This window comes from Gigantopelta aegis, chromosome 1, assembly GCF_016097555.1.
Source record: "Gigantopelta aegis isolate Gae_Host chromosome 1, Gae_host_genome, whole genome shotgun sequence".
In the NCBI taxonomy this organism is placed as follows: domain Eukaryota; kingdom Metazoa; phylum Mollusca; class Gastropoda; order Neomphalida; family Peltospiridae; genus Gigantopelta; species Gigantopelta aegis.
In genome coordinates, this window is record NC_054699.1 from 11,746,735 (window position 1) to 11,771,111 (window position 24,377).

General features: G+C 35.2%; 1 protein-coding gene across 1 annotated transcript in view; it reads right to left on the minus strand.

The window, feature by feature from the left end:
* Positions 1-179: 179 nt before the first annotated feature.
* LOC121385427 overlaps positions 180-24,377 on the minus strand; it is a 53,639-nt gene continuing 29,441 nt past the window's right edge. The window contains exons 7-24 of the mRNA XM_041516480.1: positions 23,024-23,110; positions 21,443-21,495; positions 20,568-20,657; positions 19,403-19,528; positions 18,065-18,544; positions 17,657-17,798; positions 13,977-14,102; positions 13,381-13,509; positions 12,499-12,624; positions 11,289-11,429; positions 10,738-10,878; positions 9,608-9,751; positions 8,644-8,743; positions 7,607-7,680; positions 4,327-4,502; positions 3,871-3,958; positions 2,237-2,313; positions 180-248 (exon numbers count right to left, since the gene is read on the minus strand). Coding sequence (XP_041372414.1) covers positions 180-248; positions 2,237-2,313; positions 3,871-3,958; positions 4,327-4,502; positions 7,607-7,680; positions 8,644-8,743; positions 9,608-9,751; positions 10,738-10,878; positions 11,289-11,429; positions 12,499-12,624; positions 13,381-13,509; positions 13,977-14,102; positions 17,657-17,798; positions 18,065-18,544; positions 19,403-19,528; positions 20,568-20,657; positions 21,443-21,495; positions 23,024-23,110 — 2,369 coding nt within the window. The remainder of the gene's footprint in view (positions 249-2,236; positions 2,314-3,870; positions 3,959-4,326; positions 4,503-7,606; positions 7,681-8,643; positions 8,744-9,607; positions 9,752-10,737; positions 10,879-11,288; positions 11,430-12,498; positions 12,625-13,380; positions 13,510-13,976; positions 14,103-17,656; positions 17,799-18,064; positions 18,545-19,402; positions 19,529-20,567; positions 20,658-21,442; positions 21,496-23,023; positions 23,111-24,377) is intronic.

Consider the following 24,377-nt stretch of genomic DNA (forward strand, 5'->3'; position numbering starts at 1 on the left):
CCTTCCATATTCACATCAAATAAGGTACTTGTTTAGTCATTGAGGTGGGTTTTTTTACTTAAAATAAAAACTTAAACCAATGGATCGAAAACATGCTAGCTATATTCAGAATAGCTGCTAGATGACATTTTCACTTATTTTGTTTTTCTTTTGTTTGTTTATTGGTTTTTATTATTTGTTTAACTTTCAATATATTCAATTGACGTCTTACCCTGTGTTGCAATATATGCCTTTTTCTTCTTGTATCCCTGAAAGTAAAAACATGTTTCAGTACAAGCGTTAGGGTTAGGCAATAATCAAACCTTCCCAGTCTGGAGATCGCCGTGATAAGACGAACAACGCACGTGCTTGGAAGTCCTCCATTTCGTTGTTGTTTTGGAATGTATCGATTGGGAATGATTGAACGCTAGGGTGATTTTCATTTCTAAGAACAACTAGGAAGAGGGGCCGACTTTACTTTGTTTTACATTAATACCACATTGATATCGGACACGTCAGCATCACTATACCACTTTGACGATTGGACTACACCATAGTCTGATTTTTGCTTGTTCAGACGGATCCGCATTCTCAAAAAATATATTTCTGCACAAAATTCACCTTTCATATCTATTGACACGGAGCTTTCATTTTCCCAGATCCAACCCATCTTTTCCCCACCAGTTGTGCACCTTAGCGGTCTTAAAGGGACATTCCTGAGTTTGCTGCAATTTTTCAGATGTTATCGACTAACAGAGACTTTTTAACGACTGTAATTACATATCAAATATATTTTTCTGCATAAAATATTAGTTACTGTATATTAAACGGGTTTCTGATCGTTCTAATATTTGTGCTACGTTAAATTTCATTTTATTTCCTAATATATATTTTTCCGTACGTACGAAATTATTTGAAGACAAAATCAAGTTTGGGCTTCTAACACATATTAAGATGACCAGAAACACATTGTATGTACAGACATTGATATTCTGAACAAGAAAATATATTTCAAATGTAAGTTTAATCATAGAAATATATTTTTTTCGGAAACATCTTACAATGCAGCAAACTCAGGAATGTCCCTTTAACGAGACCTCGCGCGTGGACATATAGATCGGAATTTAAACTTTTAGGTCTTCATTCAAACTTTTATGTAAATATTATCCTTTTTGCACACTGCTAAATAATCTGATCCTGTCTTCTTTCTCTTATTTAAGTTTGAATTGCCCTACAAAATTGATGCAAATTATACAAAATGTCGGCAGAGGAGTCAATGTGTTTTGGTATTTAACGTTTTATTCAGGATTTCGTTTCACTAAAGGTTATTCCAAATTGTCCATAGCTCGCCAATACAGCACATCCCCACCCCACCCCTATCGTTTTGGGTATACACTCAGGATATGTTAGAGTTTGTAACTACAACGAGCGTGTTTGTGAACATGCATTGGGACAATTAAGGGCTAAAATGATGCTGCATTTGAGTGTTTATTTTATTTTTATTTTAATTGTCAAAGTAATATTTAGGTATGCTTGGTTTCCAAGACAGAATATAGGTAAGCAGCAACTGAGTGTAATCTGCATATTGACAGCGATAGCCTGACACGTCAATTTAAAGCTGAGTTGTATTAAATAGATGAACATTAGGCCAAACAAAAGAAATTTCTTGTCTCTAGTCAGTGCACAATTGATTTTGACCCTCGCACGTCAACATTTTTTCCCCGCGGTATGACGTCGATTTTTTCCAGGCTTTTCTTGCTATGAGATAAAACCAAAATGCCATCGCATATGAACTAGGACGTGCATTCTGATTTCAATTTAAATATACCCCTTATTTCGGTATCAAATATACTCACATGTTCTGTGCAGTCCATGCTTTAGAAAAATAAAAATAAAAACACATCAAAAAGCCGCATCTCCGCATCAATTCTGGAACTTTAGTCTGACCAGAGACATACGTTTTGGGGGGTAGGGGTGGGGTGGGGTACTTAATTGATTGTGTAGACATACGGAGCTCTCACTTTACTATTTTGACCTGTTTTAGGATCCATATTTCATAACTTGTCTTGACGTATAATTTTACCCACAATACTCTCTGGTATATTATCTGATCGTCGCTTATGTAGTAGGAAACACAGTATACAGTTCCATTACATTTTTTATATCAATATTTAACAATTTGAATGGACATATTAACGTGTTTCATGTCATTGTTCTTAAATTATTAAAATTGTATACATTATTATTGGATACTTACACCAATGTAGTTGGCATTGATATAATCAGATGATCCTTCTTCAGACGATTTTTCAAGATGTACTCGAGAATGGTCGTCTGTAAGGAGAAAGCCACATATAGTTCATCTTTGTATGCAATATTTTGTATTTGTTGTTCGTTGATTCAATGTTAATGTGTAGCAAACAAGGATGACCTTACATGTTAAGAATTGGGGTTAATTTCAGCCTGATAAAACCTGTATATTTCATATTGGGGTCTTTGTATATTAAAATAATTCAGTGTTGTGTTATTATAAAGTCCCCCTCCTCCCTGTGTGTGCTGTAACCTCACCGTGGTGCAGGGGTGTAACATTCTCTTTGAGAATGGCCAATACAGCACAAAATTGAAGTTTTGAGTAAAATTCAGTATCCGTAAAATTCTGTGATATTTGTGTTTTAGCACAGTTATTTACACTGTTTTTGTTTAAGTCTTGAATTTTTATATTGATGTTGATCATCACTTTATTTATTTGCATTACCATAGTTTGACACCCAATAGCCGATGTAATTTTCGTGCTGGGGTGTCGTTAAACATTCATTCATTCATTCATTCATTATAAAGTCCCAGTCTCCGAGATTAAATTTCATGGATCTGATTTGCTACATGTACATTTCAGGTTTTTCACGCTATTAAAGGTGTAGACAAATATCAGGAGCTGACATTAAGTATGTTTTTATTTTCAGTAAAGGCTAATTGTTCTTTTTAATATGTTTTTGGCTGAAAGGATTCCTACTGAAAAAAAATCAGAATGACGCCGTGTATAAGGCGTTATTGTTTACGGATCACGTTTGTAATGTTTAACGTCGGTACTTTGTCAGACGCTTTGCAGTGCATACAAAATAGCAAAAGGTGAAATAACACATCTTTCTCGTTGTTGGGAATTCAGATATACAGTAAGGAATACATAAACCATATAGTTCATCGTTCGTTATTTTATTATACAGTTAACCTTTCAATCATGTATTCTTTATGTCTGCTAATGTTCCTTTTAAGGGTCTTTAATTAATGTATAATTGTCTGATTGACTTTTTCTTCTTAATTTTCTTCCTTTTTTCTAATTTGGGGATGAGTTTAACAATATGCCACGTATTAGGAGAATGATCCATATAGGAACTTCATACATGTATTATAAACACATCATTAACGTGCAAGAGGAGGAAGAATCAGTCATCATATTCACATCACAAATAATATAAATACGAATATGTAGTGAGCTATACATTGTGTGTGTGTGTGTGTGTGTGTGTGTGTGTGTGTGTGTGTGTGTGTGTGTGTGTGTGTTAATAACACACGTATGTGCTAATGAATCAGAACCGATGCGATGTGATGCGATTGCTCACAACTATCCTATACCAGAGAGTAATGAACATAAGTATGCTAGATGTTCCGATATCATCTCATTTTTGTAACCGTATGCCAAATTTTCAGTAACCATCTCTTTTGTTGACTCTTTTGTAATTGTTACTTAATTGCGCTCTAAAATATAGACCATCCAGCATTCAATGTTATATTAAAGGTGATATTTGAATTGAATCATTTTTAAAAAGACACAAGTTCCAGAACGCGTTTTATGTATAGAGATTTAACTTCTGGTTATATGTTTTATGTACTTACAAGGAAATATGGCCACAAACCGGTTCTTGATTTTGTTACAGGGTTTCTTTCCAACATTGTGACTGGCTTCTAAACCAGATGGCAGCAACTGAAAATAAAGAAACAGTTTAAATATGATTTTGTCGGTTTGTCTTCTTTTGGATGCCTTTCTTTATGGCAATCACATTTGTAATAGTTTTCAGTTTTAAACATATAGACATTTATATATGGATGACGAACCAGTACGTACGTAGAATGGTGACATGTCACTCCAATCCAAATACTATTTCAATGATTTGTTTCTTTACTACGAAAAACATTTTGCATACAACATTCACCATGCATAGACAGTAACAAATGGATAGTAACCCAATCAACAGAAACAGTCATACGATGGCAACTGTTTCAATGACCGAAACAGGTTTAGAAAGCTAATTGCTGTCTTCAATCTGTGGTCTATTTTGAAATGAGGCTTACCTCATACTCTTCCTGAAAATCACCTTCTGTTTTGCCCTTGATAAATGAATGCAAGTTAGCCACTTCGATCTGGGTTTGTCCTACATTTGCATACACGTTATCGTCTTCCGTCTTGGGATTGTAGCACCGTTTATGTAATTCTTCATCGATTTCACACTCATCGTCATTATCTATACCTAAAATACCGGTACTATATAAAGGTAAGTCAATAATTGTTAATGCACACACACACACACACACACACACACACACACACACACACACACACACACACACACACAGAAAGAGAAACACACACACACACACTATGAATTTCATTAACAACCTGCCACAAAAGACAACGAAAGAAAGCATACTGGTAACATTTGATGTAACAAAATTATATTCTAACATACCACATAACCTTGGAATAAATGCAGTGTCATACTGGTTAACCAAATATACCAAACTTTTACCAGAACGAATTTCGAAGTCTTTAATTATATATAGAAAATATATGAAAAACAATATATTTTACTTTTTGGGGAAACACTACAAATAGATTAAAGGGACGGTAATGGGTACCAAAATGATACCAAACTATGCCACACTGACTTTAGGTTACGTAGAACAAATATTAGAAACTAAAATTGCAAATATAATATATCTGAATCAGACTTTCAGCTATATTTCAAGAAGAACTGGAAATGTTTTTTAGATGATTGTTTCATACTGTGCCCTTTGTCCAAAAACTGTTTGGAATTATTTCACGAGTTACTTAACACACTGAAGAGTAACATAGATTTTACTATGGAAACAAACGCAAAGAAAATTCCTTTTCTAGACACTTTAGTAATCAACTGATATATTTTACAAACCAACTAATAGCAAACAGTACCTTTCTTTCTTATCCTGTTATGCGAGAAATAAGAGAAGAAGTATACTACATAATCTAGCACGGCGTATCTGTATGGTTGTGTCAAATATAAAAACACGTGGTCAACATCTCCGGGAAAACACCATGTATCTTAAAATGCGAGGCTATCTAAGACAGCTAATATCAGATAGTATCGAAAAGGCGGTAGTATTATATAGAAAATATTTTTTAAAACCAAAACAAATCGTTACAGCGAAAAGGCTGCTCGTATTTGTATCCACCCATAACCCGCAGAAACCGAAAATATATAAAACGATCTTGTCAGAATTGGACATTTTAAAACAAATGAAAACATGTCATCCATTTCAATTATAAATAGTAAGAGACATAGCAAAAGTTTGAAACAGATACTGACAAAAGCACGATTTGAATCTACAGCAGTAGCACATACATGCAGTGTTACAAATGTAACTGAAGTAACTGTGGCATATGCACACATATAGCATTCAACCACAAAGGTTTACTTTGGGTGCACAGGGATATGGATTGTTCGGTTAACAACGTTATTTATGTAATTACATGCCGAAGTTGCAAATACCAATACATTGGTCATACCATTCAACTGAGAGCCAGAGTACCCGTACACAAACAGCAAATAAAACAACCAGAAACAAGATTTAAATACATATGCGGCACAACAAGATATTAAATTCAACATTTTCCCATTTTATCTCATATATACCAATGATAAACGAAAAGAAAGACAGAAGAAATGTATGTTAGTAGATTTCTTAATGCTCTTCGCTAGATAAAAGCACCCACTACGTAATTAAGTAATAATATTATCAATCCGCTTCTACTGCATGAACGTCATAATATGTATGCCGTCATATTTAGCAGTTCCTTTCTGAAGATGACTAATTGAAACAGGTAAAACAATATTTATTAAAATTGTTTTTATATACATATATACTGTTATACTGTACACGTTTTCTTTCATCATTATATATATATATATATATATATATATATACATACATACATATACATATATACATACATACATACATACATGTGTGTGTGTGTGTGTGTGTGTGTGTGTGTGTGTGTGTGTGTGTAAAGTAGTTTATCATGCAGTGACTACACACGCATATATATATATATATATATATATATATATATATATATATATATAGTGTTGTGTGTATAGTCAATGTTTATATCTATATTTATTTTAAATTTTACCGGTAATATATAAAGGTAGGCCTATAGCAGTTACAAAGTATGTGGTGTGGTGTGGTGTGGTGTGGTGTGGTGTGTGTGTGTGTGTGTGTGTGTGTGTGTGTGTGTGTGTGTGTGTGTGTGTTGTATATGTGTGTGTGTGTATGTGTGTGTGTGTGCGCGCATGTGTGGTGTCTGTATTATATTGTGTCTGAAAATACCAATGACAATAATGAAAAAAACAGAATTATATGTGGAAATACTTCTGATGGTTCTGTAAACAGAAGCTAATATTTGCATAATTAATGTATTTTAATATGTATAGTGTTGATTTATAAAGGACAATCAATGTTTACAACAATGTACAGATCCCCATAAAATTGAAATCTGATGTGTAATTCTGCATACTAAAGTAACAGACAAAATTGCAGTTCAGTATCGCAAGGCTTTGTCAAAAAACAATGTATGATGGACGGCAATACAGATATACAGAGACATACTCCCTTCCAGTTGGACTGGTAAGAGTTTGAAATGACAGTCTGCAATACAGATTTAACTTCTGATTATATGTTCAATGCTATTCAACATAAATAACGCTACTTTAAACAAACATGGTAGAGTGACTGTTATTGTTTATGAATACAACATAGTTCAAAATAAAATATGACGTGTTAGTTTTATTATTAGCCTGTTTGTGTTACATACATAAATGTCAATAACACACTATACCATTTGAATAATAAACTAATAGTAATAGACACACACTCATACACACACACACACACACACACACACACACACACACACACGCACAGGCCCACGCTCACGCGCACACACACATACATACATACACATACATATACATATACACATACATATATATATATATATATATATATATATATATATATATATATATATATATATATGTATGTATGTATGTATGTATGTATGTATGTATGTATGTATGTATGTATGTATGTATATGTATATGTATATGTATATGTATGTATGTATGTCTGTGTGTGTCCGCGTGTGCGTGTTATTATATATGTTATTTTCGGTATCATCAATATCGTATATTAGGAATCAAATTGTATTATGCGAGCCTCTGGTCAGAGGCTCGCATAATACAACTTGATTACTAATATACGATATTGATGATACCGAAAATAACATATATACATAGTCAGTGGATCTCACCTTCATCTGGAGGAGGCGATGTACATTTTAAATCACTGAAGTCTTCTTTATCTGTGTTTGCATTCCTTTGTCGTCTAGAAAATTAAAGGAAAAATCAATGGTCAATAATTAGTTATCTATAAACTGTTTCAAAAATTAATATCCTTATCTGACTGTCAGACAGAAGTATCACAAGCTGCTAAAATGTTGACATCATGTCTACAATTTCTGTGTCAGCTACTAACTGTTAACAGATTATCATTGGGACATCGTTAATAAGTAAAGGATCAGTAACCTAGACAAAGAATATGTTGTCGAAGTGAATTATCATATCTAGTGGAAAGTCAGAATAATAAACGAGAGGTCAATATTACACCCAGGTTATATATTATATGCATACATGCATACATACATATACATACATATATGCATACATGCATATATACATGCATACATACATCATATATATACTTGCCAGTACCAGGTCTGCCCACTGTTTCTTGCTTGTAAGGGGGATCGACCGCGTAACTTGTAGGTCCCATGCATATAGCTGGGTTAAAAAAAAAGCATCCTTTTTATGGATGCCTCAATAGCTCAGAAGGTATCGTGGCAATTCGGGCGATTCGGTGCCATAGATTCGAGTCCCAGTAACGATATGGGACAATTTGTGAATCTAGAGGATTTAATTATCCCCTGCGCCCGTGCGTTAATATCTTTGTATGGAATCGTCAACATCGACATGCATACAATATATAGAGATCCATACATACATACATACATACATACATACGTACAAACATACATACTATATATATATATATATATATATATATATATATATATATATATATATATATATATATATATATATATATATATATATATATATACATATATATATATATATTATGTGCAGATTTCAATTAATTAGGAAGAGGTGTAGCAGAAAAAACAAAATGCATTTTGAAGGATCTCAAGTAAAGAAAATACAGTGTCATGTATTTTTATTTAGACAAGCCAACACAAAGTAAATTCAAGATTTCATGGTCATTGCATACCTTTTCCAGAAGACCACTACGACTACAATCACAACAACAAAAGCTACTGCAGCTGCTGCTCCACCAGCGGCAACGCCTACTTTGTTACCTCCTGCAACAACTGTAAAAATACAAATATATTAATAAACGCAAAGCCATAATTTATCATGGCTGTTCAGAGTTTTAAAACATCAGATTACAATCACTTCAATTATCCGGATTAATTTAGTTTTCTTATGAAAGATGGCATGTGTAAAGACTTATTGAGACAAATTATGTACGACAAAGTACATGCATAATTATTTTGTATTTTTCTAATAACAAAGCATAATCTCTACCATTTTGAAAAGAAAATATTACAGTGCTATTTTGCTAATTGAGTTGAGTTTTCAACAAAATGCAATGGTTTGGTAATCGTCAATTTAGAAGGATAATTAATTTGCATATGAGTGTTGCACTTTCTTGTTATTAATTTTGTGTCCAAAACAATTATATATTATAACTAAACTAGTATGAGTTTTTTAAAATGTATATGAACACTCAAGATTAAACTGCCAGTAATTTTGTTCGCTTTGCTTCATGTTGTGAGAAACGTACACTATTTTTGTAACTAAGTAAATAGCCATAGATTTGGAAATTGACAGTAAACTGGGGGCAACTATATATTACTTAGATTCGATTAGATTAGATATTGCGAGAAAGAGACAAACAAACAACACATTATAATTTGTGTTTTATTTTTATAATATAACGTTATGGTGGTACTTTGACGACCTAGTTATAGACATCTATTGTATTATGGATACATATATAATATATATTAGTAAATAACAGACTGTGAAAATAAAATATGACATTTACATAAATATCTACTGCAATTGATGAAAACTGTTTCCAAATTCAGGGAAAGAGTGTAGTTTATAAATGTATTCAATAAAGTTAGTATTACACTAGCACTAATGTAATATTATCTGTATCTACATACGTTTCTCTTTACATCCAAAATCAGGTCTCGTATATCCGCCAATACACCCATCAAGACAAGTGCCATTAATACCACTGCAGTTTGAAACTTTGCAGTTATCACATTTTTCTTTGCAGTCGTTACCATATCTGCCCAGTTGGCATTCTGCAAAATATCCACATAATTTTAACAGTGATTTATAAGTGCTTTTCATCGAATTCAAATGAAAGCTATCCTGAGCTAGTTTTCAGAAAAATGTTCTTGAGTTGCAGACCTCTTTGAATGGTGCAAAGAGTACAAGATCTCCTATAGACAAGGCACTAGATAGAAATTCATGGAATCAACCATAATTTTGCGAAATGCTTCGTAGACTCTGCATTGTGCAGATATGTGTTCTTTTTCATGGATAACGGTTTTGTCGCTCAACTTAAAAGGGAAAAATTTGATAAACATTTAGGAACTAAAACACAAACATTAAATATAATGTTATCCTGAAGCCACAAGACGTATGTCACATTTCCATAAGGTCATATCTACGGAAAATGATTCACCACAACCTGAATGACAAAACCATTAACACTTCCAACATCTATACAGAAGCAAGATGTGTTGACAATGTGACTGCTCCAATGAATCGCCTTCAGATACTTTGCCTATACTAGAACTGCCACTTCTCGCGATGATACGAACTTCCTTATTTGCCTTTTGTAGGACTATTGCTTCTACCCTGATTTGACATAACTAAACCTACGCACGGCAGAGCTCATTACACATTTAACTAGTGGCGATAACATGTACGGCTGAATAAATCTCAAACAGTTACATCAGCTGTTCACAAAAGATAAGCATGACCTTCCCAACAATCGGCGCCTGCCTAGTTGGCTAACAAAGTACAAAATATGGATAGGAAACACATGTACCAACCAACCTCAACCACATAGTATACTCTTTGTATAAATTGCATGGCCTCCCATAGCATTAATTAGTTTTTGAAAAAGATCCATAATGGAAGTCAAATGCTCAAGCATTAAATGTTATGTATGTATCAGAAGATAAAAATAATTCACAGTGTGTACTCTGTCACTAATGATACTGTAGGAACCATTTTATTAATAAAAAGAAGTGCAATACTTTATTCACTATAATCATACCTGTTTTACATGTTTCATCTGTCCATCCGGCATCACAACCACCAGGACAATGTCCACTCTCTTTGTCACATGTTTTGTTACCATGTATACACTGACCACATGTATTATTGCATTTGATGCCATAATAACCGTCTGAGCATTCTGTAAAATATATTTATACATTAATATACATTTGACATGCGATAAGTACATATGTCCTGCACAGCTAAATTAGGAGAATACATTTTCGTAAAACATCCAGCAAAGTTTATTAAGAGCTAATATACTAATATACACACACACACACACACACACACACACACACACACACACACACACACACACACACACACACACACACACACACACACACGTCATATACACAGATGCACATGCGTGCAAACACCCACACACTTATTTACATATCACATACATACATATACCATACCTACAGTATACACCACATATATACATACAAACAATAAAAGACGCACACAGACAAATATGCATATATATATATATATATATATATATATATATATATATATATATATATATATATAAAAACGTACCTCTGTGACACGTATCGCCTATCCACCCAGCACTACATCCAGCAGCACACTGTCCACTAATGTTGTTACATGCTGCGTTACCATTTATACAGTGACCACACGATTCACTACAGTTGACTCCATATCGACCTTGAAGACACGCTGTAAAATAGATTGCACTGGTAGTTATGCTATACACTATTACTTGGGTATAGGAGTAAGAATTTATTTGATGCTATATTTTAAAAGAGTACTTTTAATTAGGATATACTGGCACCTCAGAGAAACATTTTAATTTTGTATCACTTGTAAAACTGAAACACACAGTAAACTTTAAATAAAATCTAATCATGTTTGTTAGTGTTTATAATATTTCACACATATTTGTCTGACATCAAATACAATAATAAATGATCAACCTACAATAATGTTGCTGTTTGTGTGAAATGATGAAATGTAAACTAAAAAATATGTTTAAATGCCGTCAAATATATTACTACCAGTTCTCACTAGGTATACATATATTTCGTATATGTGTGACGCATGATATAATTTCACATATAGTGTAACACAGAATAAAATAGAATAGATGTCTAACGACACCCCAACACGAAAACTACATCGGCTATTTGGTGTCAAACTATGGCAAATGCAACAATAATGTGATGATAAACACCAGTATAGAGTAAATTAAAATTCAGAATAAACGTCAGTATCATGTAAAAGTTGTAATAAACGTTTGGATGGAATCGAAATGATTCCGTGACATTTCGTTGTCAAAATGGGGTACCGTCAGAGTATACTGGTAGTGCTCACACTGAGGTGGAGGATCCTTCTTCAAGATAAATGAATGGGCCAAGTATGTATGGCCGATGCGAGCAGGACACAATACTACTTCATCCTTCTTGCACTGCCTACAGGAGGATTGCCACTCTCCTAAGACTGGCTTGACAGCATGAAGCTTGTTCGCAACCACACCGTTCCAATCATTTTGCCAAGTTGAAAAAATATATTTGGACAACGAATGATGATGAGTGTATAGTTACATAAAATAATAAAATGTGTTCCACGTGTATTATAAATGTCTGGAACCAATATATCCAAGTGTCAGCACAATTCATTGGACAATTAGTATGTTTTCCGTTGTGTTTGTCACATGACAATATATGATGAAATGTACTAGATTCGATACTGTAAGATGTGATACTCTTTAGCAGTAATAGTTGCCTACCTGTGCATGTCGGTTGAGCCCATCCTGTTTGACACAGACAACTTCCGTCCTGGTTGTTACATGAAGATTCACTACAGTGTCCACAATGTTTCTGACAAGAGGGACCCCATAATCCATTGACACAAGCTGGAATAATATAATGAACTCTGTGTAATATGAATTGATAAGCCTCAAATAGGAACATTAGTTAGACATTGTGACATTGCAATTTCGAGTATCTAATTGTGAGCTGAACTTAGAATCTTCACGTACCTAGTGTGATCGTTCAGCAAATGTAGAATAATTGGGATTTGTTTCATGTGGTACATACCACCATATCAAATACACACACACACACACACACACACACACACACACACACACACACACACACACACACACACACACACACACACACACGCACACACACACACACACATACATTATATATCATATATTAGCTAGCATATCCAGTGTAATCAAAGTATGTGCTATTTTTCTGATCACAGACTTTCAGAAGTTGATAAATGAGATCACGGCACTACTTTTATTGACATTTAAAAAATAAAACGTACTACGATGACACTCTATAATTGACGTATGCATTCATAGTCATAAACAAACACATTTTAATAGCAGCTTTACACTGAAAGCTGCCAGCGTTCAGAAAACAAAACAGTTAAGCACAAGTTTATTTGTTATATATATATGTGTGTATATATATATATATATATATATATATATATATATATATATATATATATATATATATATATATATATATATATTATAATAATAATAATAAGAGTAAAGGAGATGACAAAGTAGAAGAAGAATCACTCCAGGATCATGAATAGTGTTGTTTAGAACTTAGACTGGTCTGCTCTAGTAACAGATACGTACATGTACATTGTGGCGGCGCCCATCCAGATTGACACTCACAACTTGCATCCTGTTTGTTACAAACACGTTCTGCTTTGCAATGGCCACATGTTTTATTGCAATATTGACCCCAATATTCAGCAGCACAAACTGAAAATAAATACTAGACTGAAATGATGTTTAAGGGGACACAATATATCACCATTCCATCTAGATGGTGATATACGACTGAATTATGTTTTTGTTTTTTTTGTGTTTGCATGTTAAAATAAAGCATTTGCGGTATTTGTGTTAATTGGACTTTCATATTTGGGTAATTGTTTCTAAACATTTACATTTTCACCTGCAAAATCAGCGACCAATGTCATTTTAACTCAAAGTGCATCCAGGCAGATATATTATTGAAAACTTTTGCTAGCTCATTTGCAATAATGTTTAGATATTACTGACTTCATATATTTTACACAATATGAAAGGGTTTCTTTACCTGAATAATGTGGTTATTGAGGCTACATTTATTATCGTATCATATCTGTTTGATGAAATATTAATACAAAATGTGTTAGTTTGACATCTAAAATATGTGAAGTAACTCTTTATTAGTAATGGATACCTACCTGTACAATACGGAGGAGCCCACCCAGTCTGACACTGACAGCTCCCAGTCTGTTTGTCACAGAAAGATTCTTTACAATTACCACAGTGGTTACTGCAAGCCTGACCCCATAGTCCATCGACACAGGCTGAAAAAGAACACCTTGTCATAATTAATGCAACATATGGTTATTTCATTATTTGGTCGAGAGAATGAAATAAATGAAAACCTACCAATAATGCAGTAAAGGATTTTTCTAATGCACTTTCCAAACAACAGGCAGTACATACCAGGCACATTGACATAGCAGTCTTAGCGCACTGGTTAAGATGACAAAATCGCGAGTCAGTATAGGGCGATTTATCCTGCGACGCATCACACCTCAGGAGATCGTTCTACGACTATACTAATTGCCTCTCCCACAAGCTGGAGACACCATTAATTGTTCCATAAAATATAAGGAATAAATATAATGTGTGCGTAAATGTGTAGTATGTGAAAAATGCAATAACCTTGTTTGAGTTTGTATGCCATTTAGCGATTTATCCCATCATCAATAGAATTGACTATTTGAAATAAAAATGGTTGCAATTATTGCCCAAATCTAATGAAACGTTTTTAACTGTTTAATATCCATATATGTTGCGGGAAATATCAAAAATACATAGAGGTTATTTCATGATAATATAGCTTTAAATGTGATTTCTATGGTCAACTCGTGATTGGTGAAAACCATATTTTCACGATTTGCGAACAATGCCTAAATATAATAAATACAATTATATGGTTTTCACACATCACGAGTTAAAACAAAAAATCGTATTAAAAAGACACAGTGGATTTAACAAAAAATGTTTTGTAAAGAAACAACAACAGCTGCAGAAACAACAAAAACTCAATATTGAAAACACGTGACACCAATATATAATTATATTTATGCAACTTTTAATTTTGTGTGCTGCTTATCAGTGTATTCCATGATCAACGGTTAACAATTTTATATTAGTCAATTTGACTATTTGGTAATATATTTGGCAATTATTGTCAAAACTAGCAAAACTTGTTTTACTGTTTAATATCCAAATATATTTGTGAGGAATATGAAAAATACATAGATGTTATTTCAAGGTATTTTCTCCAATACGATGTTTATGTCAACACGTGATATGTAAAAAAAAAAAAAAATCACATACGTTCACGGTCTGCGAACAACGAGCAAACATATAGTTATTGCATATCACGAGCTGACATAAAATCGTATTCGAAAAAAATGCCACGGATTTAACAAAAACAAAAACAAGCAAGTTATTTGATAAAGAAACAACAACAACAATCGAAAACACACGATCCCATTGTTTACATTGCTGCAATGTTTTGGAGAAACGTGGGGAACATTTCCAGAAAATTTACTTGACTACGGGACTATGGACTTTGTAACAGAAAATGCCAATCAAAATTAGCCTTACGTAATAACAGTTAAACTAATAAAAAAATTAAACCGCTGTAAAAATGTGCCTAACAAAACGATCGCTGAAATTAAAGGGACATTCCTGAGTTTGCTGCATTGTAATACGTTTCTGACTAATACAATATTTCTACGATTAAACTTCCATATTAAATATATTTTTCTGCATACAATGATCAGTGTCTGTATATTTAATGTGTTCCTGGTCATTTTAATATTTGTAAAAAAAAAACCAACTCTGGATATTGTCTTCAAATAATTTCGTACGTATGAAAAAAATATATTTTAGGAAATAAAGTGAAATTTAACCTAGTACAAATATTAGAACGATCAGAAACACGTTAATATACAGACACTAATATTTTATGCAGAAAAATATATTTGATATGTAATTACAATCGTTAAAAAGTTTCCATAAGTCGATATCATCTTAAAAATTGCAGCAAACTCAGGAATGTCCATTTAAAGCAACAAACACAACAAAGTTTGAATGTCTGTTAAAGACAACGACAGGACAATGTCATCACTATTTGGTTTCATACACAATTAGTTTGAGATATTTTAAAGTACCTTTTTTTTAAAATTCAATGAGTTAGACTGGTAATCATTAAACTGAAAATGAAAACGCTACTTTGACCTCCATAACAGGACCTTGTCACAAATGTGTGTGGATGCTTATGTTTGTATGTGCATTTATTGTGTTAGTTGGTGTATTATTAGTCTAAATACGCTGTTTTAATTAGTACAATTAGTGATGTATATTGTATTTGTTATATACGATGTGGTGGGATTTTGTATTTAGTACAATTTGGTTTTGTACAAGTACCGTATACGCTGATATATTGTGTGACAGTTGTGGGAAAAGGGTAAACTATGTGTTTACTATTGCAACTTCGGGAGAATATCTGAAGTACGTGCCAGTTGACCGATGGACATGCCATTGTAATCATGTGATGTGGAAACCCAGGACCGTTGTGGAAAAGGAAGAATCACGGCGGAGAAGTTGTCATGGAAATGTACTATACTACTCGTGTAACATTTCTTTAAGTCAGGACGTTTTTATATCCTGTTATATTATATATCCGGGTTTATTAGCTGGAATGTCTTGTGCAGACTGTTTGAAGTATTCCAGTTGTGAAAAGTGAGAGAAGTAATTGAAGCATGAACTTGTTCCATTTACGAAAACGTCCGGTAATAAACACGTAAATTGTTTCGATATTTTCACCATATCTTAAATTCAATGACGATATGACTTTATGACTTATTGTCGAGTATCACTTATGTGGCTTTTGTAGAGCTATATTCTTATAGATACGTGTGTGTGTGTGTGTGTGTGTGTGTGTGTGTGTGTGTGTGTATGTGCGTGTGTGTGTATATATATATATATATATATATATATATATATATATATATATATATATATATATATATATATATATACCAACATTATGTATACATTGTTGTCCACTTTAAATGGTCAGTGCTGTGTAAGACTTTCATTTCAGGTTGGTATCTACACAGAACAGTTTGATATCTGATATGAATCTATAGTACCGTTTTGGTGTAAATTTGTGGCGAGTTTAACACTGTAATATCATAATCATTGCATTATTTTTTTCATTGTTACTAGCAACAAAATATATATGAGTACGATACATGCATGTTTTATGAAATATATCAACCTTATTGCCTATATATAGCGACATTAACAGTTGGCAATAGCATCATTATATAACTACTTGCATAAAGGTACCTTCGGTGCTAAGGGATTAATGCCAGTATGTTAATACAAAATATTTGTTATCAAATAGTCTGTTTTGGATACATATAATAACCGTAAAAATATTATTCAGGATGCGTAATGAACTGCATTTTGCTTTCTGATTCATAATCAGCATGCCGATTATTTGTGATCTTTGATTCTCCATAGAAAGGAAGATATCGTGCAAGCATGACAATGGTGTCACATCTCATCGTCGCGTGCACGAGCAAAATGCAACCCATGACTTTTCCAAAGTGCAGTATGGGTGCATGCCCAAATTGGGTATTTAACGTGGCCGTCTTGCACTGTTCGATCATTATCAGTGAAGATGAATCGAAGAAGAATATCAGTGGATCAAAGATCACAAATAATCGGCATGGGTAACGCAAGAATGATGTTCAAAGCCATCGGCCGTCAGCTGGGGTATCACTACACAGTAATTAGCAGACTCGTCAGGAAACATGCCGTAACCAACTCTGTGAAGGATTTGCCACGGTCAGGTAGACCTCGTGTGACATCAAACCGTGAAGACGTAGCACTGAGGCGGCTGGCACGGCGTCTACAGTTTGCAACAAGCACGGCGCTGAAACGTGACTGGCTGCCCAATCGCCAGCTCTCTACAAGAACGGTGAGGAACCGCCTCAAACTGTTGGGATGGTCGTCCAGACGAGTCATCAAGCGTCCCTTACTGTCAGAACGACACAAACGCTTACGTTTGGCATGTTGTCTAGAACGGCGAGCGTGGAATCTGAGAACATGGATAAGGATTCATTGGTCCAACCAAAGCCGGTTCCTGCTCCCCGTCACGGATGGGCGAATGAGGGTTTGGAGGCGGAAAAATATGGCTTATGCACCCAAGAACATCCAACCAATTGTCACATACGGAGGAGGCTCGGTAATGATTTGGGGGTGCATCTCCCATGACTGCAAGCTGGACCTGGTCACCATTCAGGGCAATTTGACAGGTGACCAGTGCATCCGTCAGGTCCTGGAACCAGTTGTGGTGCCACATTTCGACAACCACCCACTCGCTACAAGGCCTCAGTACATGGATGACAACGCCAGGCCTCACCGTTCCCGGGCTGTGACGGCGCATCTCCAGAACAACGCTGTGACGACTTTGCCTTGGCCCGCCATGAGCCCCGATCTGAATCCCCTGGAGCACATTTGGGACATTCTTGGCCGTCGAATACAGAAACTGGACCCCCCTGTACAGAATCTGAGAGAATTGGAAGTTGCTTTGCATCGGGAGTGGCTGTTGCTGCCTCGTCAGAAGATCCGACACTTGACTGGGAGGGTGAGGAGCAGGCTTGAGGCGGTCATCCGAGCACGTGGAGAGTACACACAGTACTGAATGTTTGGACTGTCAGTGTCGTCTAGGTAACCGAACGTAAATTTTTACCCAGAATTGACAATCTGCAAATGTCGTATGGACTCTGTAGATCCATACTTATAACGGGTATGTTTTGGGGTGAAAACACGACTGGTGAAGTTGCGACCATATTGTGATTAAAAATTCACCACAGCTGACAATTGTTTGTGTTTTCCTATTGTCAGAATGTAGTTCTTGCCTTTCACATACATTGCCATTACTTCATTACGTCAGTAATTGCATGCCAAAAAAAAAAAAATCATTCGCCAGTCAGAAATTTCGTGGGGGTGCTTAACTTTTTTCTTTGTATATATATACATATATATATATATATATATATATATATACATATATATATATATAGAGAGAGAGAGAGAGAGAGAGAGAGAGAGAGAGAGAGAGAGAGAGAGAGAGACACACACACACACACACACACACACACACACACACACACACACACACACACACACACACACGTGCACAGAACGAGTTTCATCACGATAACTTTCTTGGGGCGTACAGATCATGGAATAATAAAAAAAATGTAATAGTGTGTTGATATAATCATAGTAATATTAGGAGTTGGTGATACCATTAGTATATAACTATGTATACGAAAGGTAAATGTGATGATAACAGATCAACTTCAGTATGCTAATTCACAAGCATTTGTTTGCCATATGTCATAGTATACAATAACCATGCATACATGATTCCGGATCTGTGATGAATAGCACCAATGTTCTTTTCCATAATTTTCTTGAGATCAAATCTACTGCATTATTTCAAAAGTAATATGAATTGCGTGTGAATTATATACTGTACAATAGATCAATATCGAATTCCAACCTGTACATCTCGGAGGAGCCCATCCAGAGTGGCACGTACAGCGTCCATTTGCTTTGTCACATGGAGATCCACTACAGTGACCACATCTGTTAGTACAAGACTGACCCCAAAAGCCATCTGCACAAGCTGTAATAAAACAGAGATAAACCACCAATATCCAACTACCATCATCGTTTTATGTAGGATACAATGGTATATAGAAACGAAAAATAAAACCCCCCAAAACTAACCCAACTCAAGCAACAATAATAATATATAAAAAACACAACCCCAACAACAACAAACAAACAAACAACCAAGAACTTAACGCAATGCTGTCAGTGGCTTATTCAAGAAGTTATTTTGCTACAATGAGTTTTAGTAAAAGGTCAAGCACATTTTTGATATTAGTAAATCGTCTCTGATACATGTACATTTTAATTATGAAGAGTATTATGTGGTGTATTATATTAATAGTCAATACCCACATTTACAGCTCGGTGGAGCCCATCCAGTCTGACACTGACAACTTCCACTCCGTGTATCACAGAAAGACCATTTACAATGTCCACATTTCCTATTGCAAGTCTGACCCCAGTATCCATTAGCGCAGGCTAAGTATGAAGGGCAAAACAAATCAATTAAAATTCTTAATTGTAAACAGTTTGACGTTTAGAGATGTACTTTCGAAATGTATAACAACAGCAGTCGACACTATCTCTCACATATACGCACACACACCCAATCAATCACAGACACACATAATCACATACACACACATGCAAAAAAAACACACAAAAAACCGCATAGGCATACGCAACCTCTCTCACACATACACACACACACGCACGCAAGCAAACCAGTATTTAGTATATGCGTCATATCGAGAATTGGGGTGGGGGCATTGCCTCCAACTCTTGACTTTACAAACGTGCCCAGTTGAAAAGTAAATTAAGTGCTTCTCCCCCAGTTACTGATATTTCCCGACGCATGTTTATAGTTCTGCGATTGACGATATTCAGGCTTTCTGGTCTACGTCGTACAACATTGTTCTACCAGATGCATGTTAGTACATTTCATACTAGAATACTTTGTACAATAGTTGTTGAGTGTTTCAATATGCATGTACACTGTATTGGCAATGAATACGTACCTATACATCTTTGTGGAGCCCATCCAATCTGACACGAACAACTTCCATCGTTGTTACAGGAAGATCCAACACAATGACCACAGTTGAAACTGCAAGTCGAACCCCATTTTCCATCAACACAGGCTGGAAAACAATACATTGGCAACTTTTAAACTGCAGTTATTTGGTGTTTAAAACATGATTCTTGAACATTAACTTTATCTTGAGAGTCAGAAGAAACCCGCAACATTGGTTACTTCTGTCACCGACTCGAAAATACAACACAAAATGACAGAACAAACAAGGCAGTATCAGAATGTATGATCATTATTCACAAAATGTTTCTGTTATGAGCTGTATAAATGAGCAAAAATAGTGTTCTTTATGGTAATTGTGGAACAGTCTATAGTTCTTGTGATCAGATTTATATTTTGGGCAGCCATTTTCTTGTGTTCAGTGTCACAAGGGGAATAATTCAAGGTATGTTTCGATGTTAACGATAGTGACATTATTTTACATAGATATCAACAATTTATAACGTTTTATGTGGGTTCCTAAAACATAAAATGTACTAAAGGAATGCTTTATTTAGTGATTCATTGCCTTTAATTAAGGTTATATGGCGTTGGGTTTATGGTTAAGAGAGAGGAAACCCAGTGCCACAATGGGCTACTCAATCCCACTAGCAACAAATGATCTTTTATATGCAGAATCCCAGATAGAATAGTGCATACCACGAAATGTTGCATTAGTTGTGAACAAGAAATAACCCAGTGTACCCACCGTCGGAGATCGATCGAAGACCGATAGAGCATCAGACGATCGCTTTACCACTGGGTTAGTCATGAATACGTACATGTACACGTTGAGGTAGCCCATCCAGGCTGACACTGACAACTTCCAGTCTGTCTGTCACACGCTGATCCTACACAATGACCACATGTGTTAGCGCACGACGGACCCCACTTTCCATTGACGCAGGCTGAAACAAAATATCCCACATCAGCACTTCTTAAACTATGCCTACATGTATATGGTGTCTAACATAGTATTTATTTCTTCATTTGGTTGAGAACGTCTACTCCTATCGATGATGTGGCAACGTGTCTTTTATATGCACGTATCCATACACTGGTGACGCTAAAGTAAAGCATTTACCATAAAATTACAATGGATCAATAAACATATTAGTATTGAAAATTAAAAATCGAATTATCGTTTTTTCTACCGCTGTCAGTGAGCTCTGCATTAGTGGCACCCCCACCCACAACCCTAGCTGGAGTGTTCGCTAGCGTTACTCTACTATTATCTCATGTAATGGAATAAAGCTAGAGGACATTCGAGCTGCTCTCTGTCACCTGTATTCACTGGCCTGCATGACGGCACATTTTTGTTTATAATTATTTTTATGCTTATATCCAATTAAGGTTTAAGCACACTGTCCTTGATACACACCTCAGCTACCTGGCCTGTCTGTCCAGAACAGTAGGTTAGTGGTTAGTGAGAGATAAGTTTGTGTAGTGGCTTACACCTTACCCATCGAGTCGTTAAACATGCTATGTGTGAGAGCCGGTACCAGAATGCGAACCCAGTGCATACCAGCCATATTATCCAATGGCATAAGGACTACACCACCGAGGCCAGCACATAAGTCTGCACAGCAACCATTAAAACAACTACTTCTCTCACTACTGTTGATATAAAGAACAAACCGGTAATGCACACTACTGTTCATATGTCTTTGGTTTCTTTGACATTAATTTAGATTATGGAAATAAAATTTTAAAATTGTATCCCACGCTCCTACGTTTCAGATAACACAAAATGACAATATGAAAAAGCCAGTGTAAGAATTTATGATCCTTTTTCACGAAACGTTTTCTGTTATCAACTGTATAAACGAGCACGAGTAGTGCTTTTATTTTCTGGGAGGACAATTATACTTATGGAATATAGCTGACAATAATTCATGTGATCAGATTTATATTTTGGCAGCCATTGTGCTGTGTTTGTCACTCAGGGGGATAATTGAAAGTAGGTTTCAGTGTTTACATTAATAGATATTATTTTTAATATATATCAATAATTTGTAACGTTTTGTGTGGGTTCCGAAAATATAAAATATACTATACTGTGAGATAAAGTTGCAGATTGAGCTGCCACAGACGTTTCATGGGAGGGATGTTTTAATTAACCACTCAATACTTTTAATTAAGGATATATGGCGTCGGACTTATGGTTAAGAAAACACACATACTGAGAAAGGAAACCCACTGCCGCAATGGGCTACTCTTTCTAACTATCAACAAAGGATCTTTTATAAGCATGATCAGGATAGTACATACCACAGTCTTATTTACTTTAGTTGTGAACAAGAAATAACCTAGTGAATCCTGCGACGGGGATCGATCGTAGACCGACCGTGCATCAGATGATCGCTTTACCACTGAGTTATAGTCATGAATACGTACATGTACACGTTGAGGTAGCCCATCCAGGCTGACACTGACAACTTCCAGTCTGTCTGTCACACGCTGATCCTACACAATGACCGCATGTGTTAGCGCACGACGGACCCCACTTTCCATTGACACAGGCTGAAACAAAATATCCCACATCAGCACTTTTTAAACTATGCCTATATGGTGTCTAACGTGATATGGTTGTTTCGTCATTTGGTCGATAATGCTGCAATGAGTTTTTTTATATGCATTTGTCCATACACTGGTGACGCTAAAGTCTTTACAGTAATTATACAATGGGCGAATAGAAATCAAGATACCCTCAGCGTCAATGTATTATTATCTCTTATAATGGAATAACGCTAGAGGACATTCGAGCTACCCTCCTTCGCCTGTATTCACTGGCCTGCATGACAACACGTTGTTGCTTGTACATATTTTCGTGCTTATATCCAATTAAGTTTCAAGCACACTGTCCTGGACACACACATCAACTACCTGGCCTGTACGTCCAGGACAGTGAGTGGTTAGTGATAGAGAAGTATGTGTAGTGGCTTACACCTTACCCAATGAGCCGTTAAATTCCATCTGGGTGAGAGACGGTACTGGGATACGAACTCAGTACCTACCAGCCATATTATCACATGGTTTAACGACTACACCACCGATGCCGGCACATAAGTCTGCACAGCAACCACTAAAACAACCACTTCTCTCACTACTGTTGATATAAAGAACAAACGTGTAATGCACACCACTTTTCAAAAGTCAAAGGGAGCCAACACTTCGCATTATAGTTTGTTTAAATTAATTTAGATTATGCAAATACAATTTTTAAATGGTGTCTCATGTTCCTAAATTTCGGATAACACAAAATGACAGTATGAAAAACGCAGTGTCACAATTTATCATCATTATTTAACAATACATTTCTGTTATCAACTGTATAAATAAGCACATGTAGTGCTTTTTTATTTTCTGGGTAGATAATAATAATTGACCTCTCCGTGTGACGAGTTAACCACACCCCTCGTCAGACGTGGTACTAGGTTAGAGAAATTTCAATAATGGCTGCCCATTCCCATAGGACGATAGCAAAATCAATCGATCTGCCGATTAATATTTCGCCTTAATTTATTTGGAAATATCGTTGTTTCATTAACGATCCGATAGGAGAAGAAATTCAAGTACTTCGCTACAGGGTATATTTGAAATTATAACGTGATTTAAATCGACGAAACCATTTCTTACTAGGTAAATCGCAACAAATTAACATGTAAATGACGAACTTCGAATCCAACCAAAACAACATTTAAAATATGCAAGGCTAACTTTTTTTCTCAGGACTGATAAATTAAAATGTCTTCTTTCTTCTTTCTTTTTTTCTTTTCGTGTGTGTGTG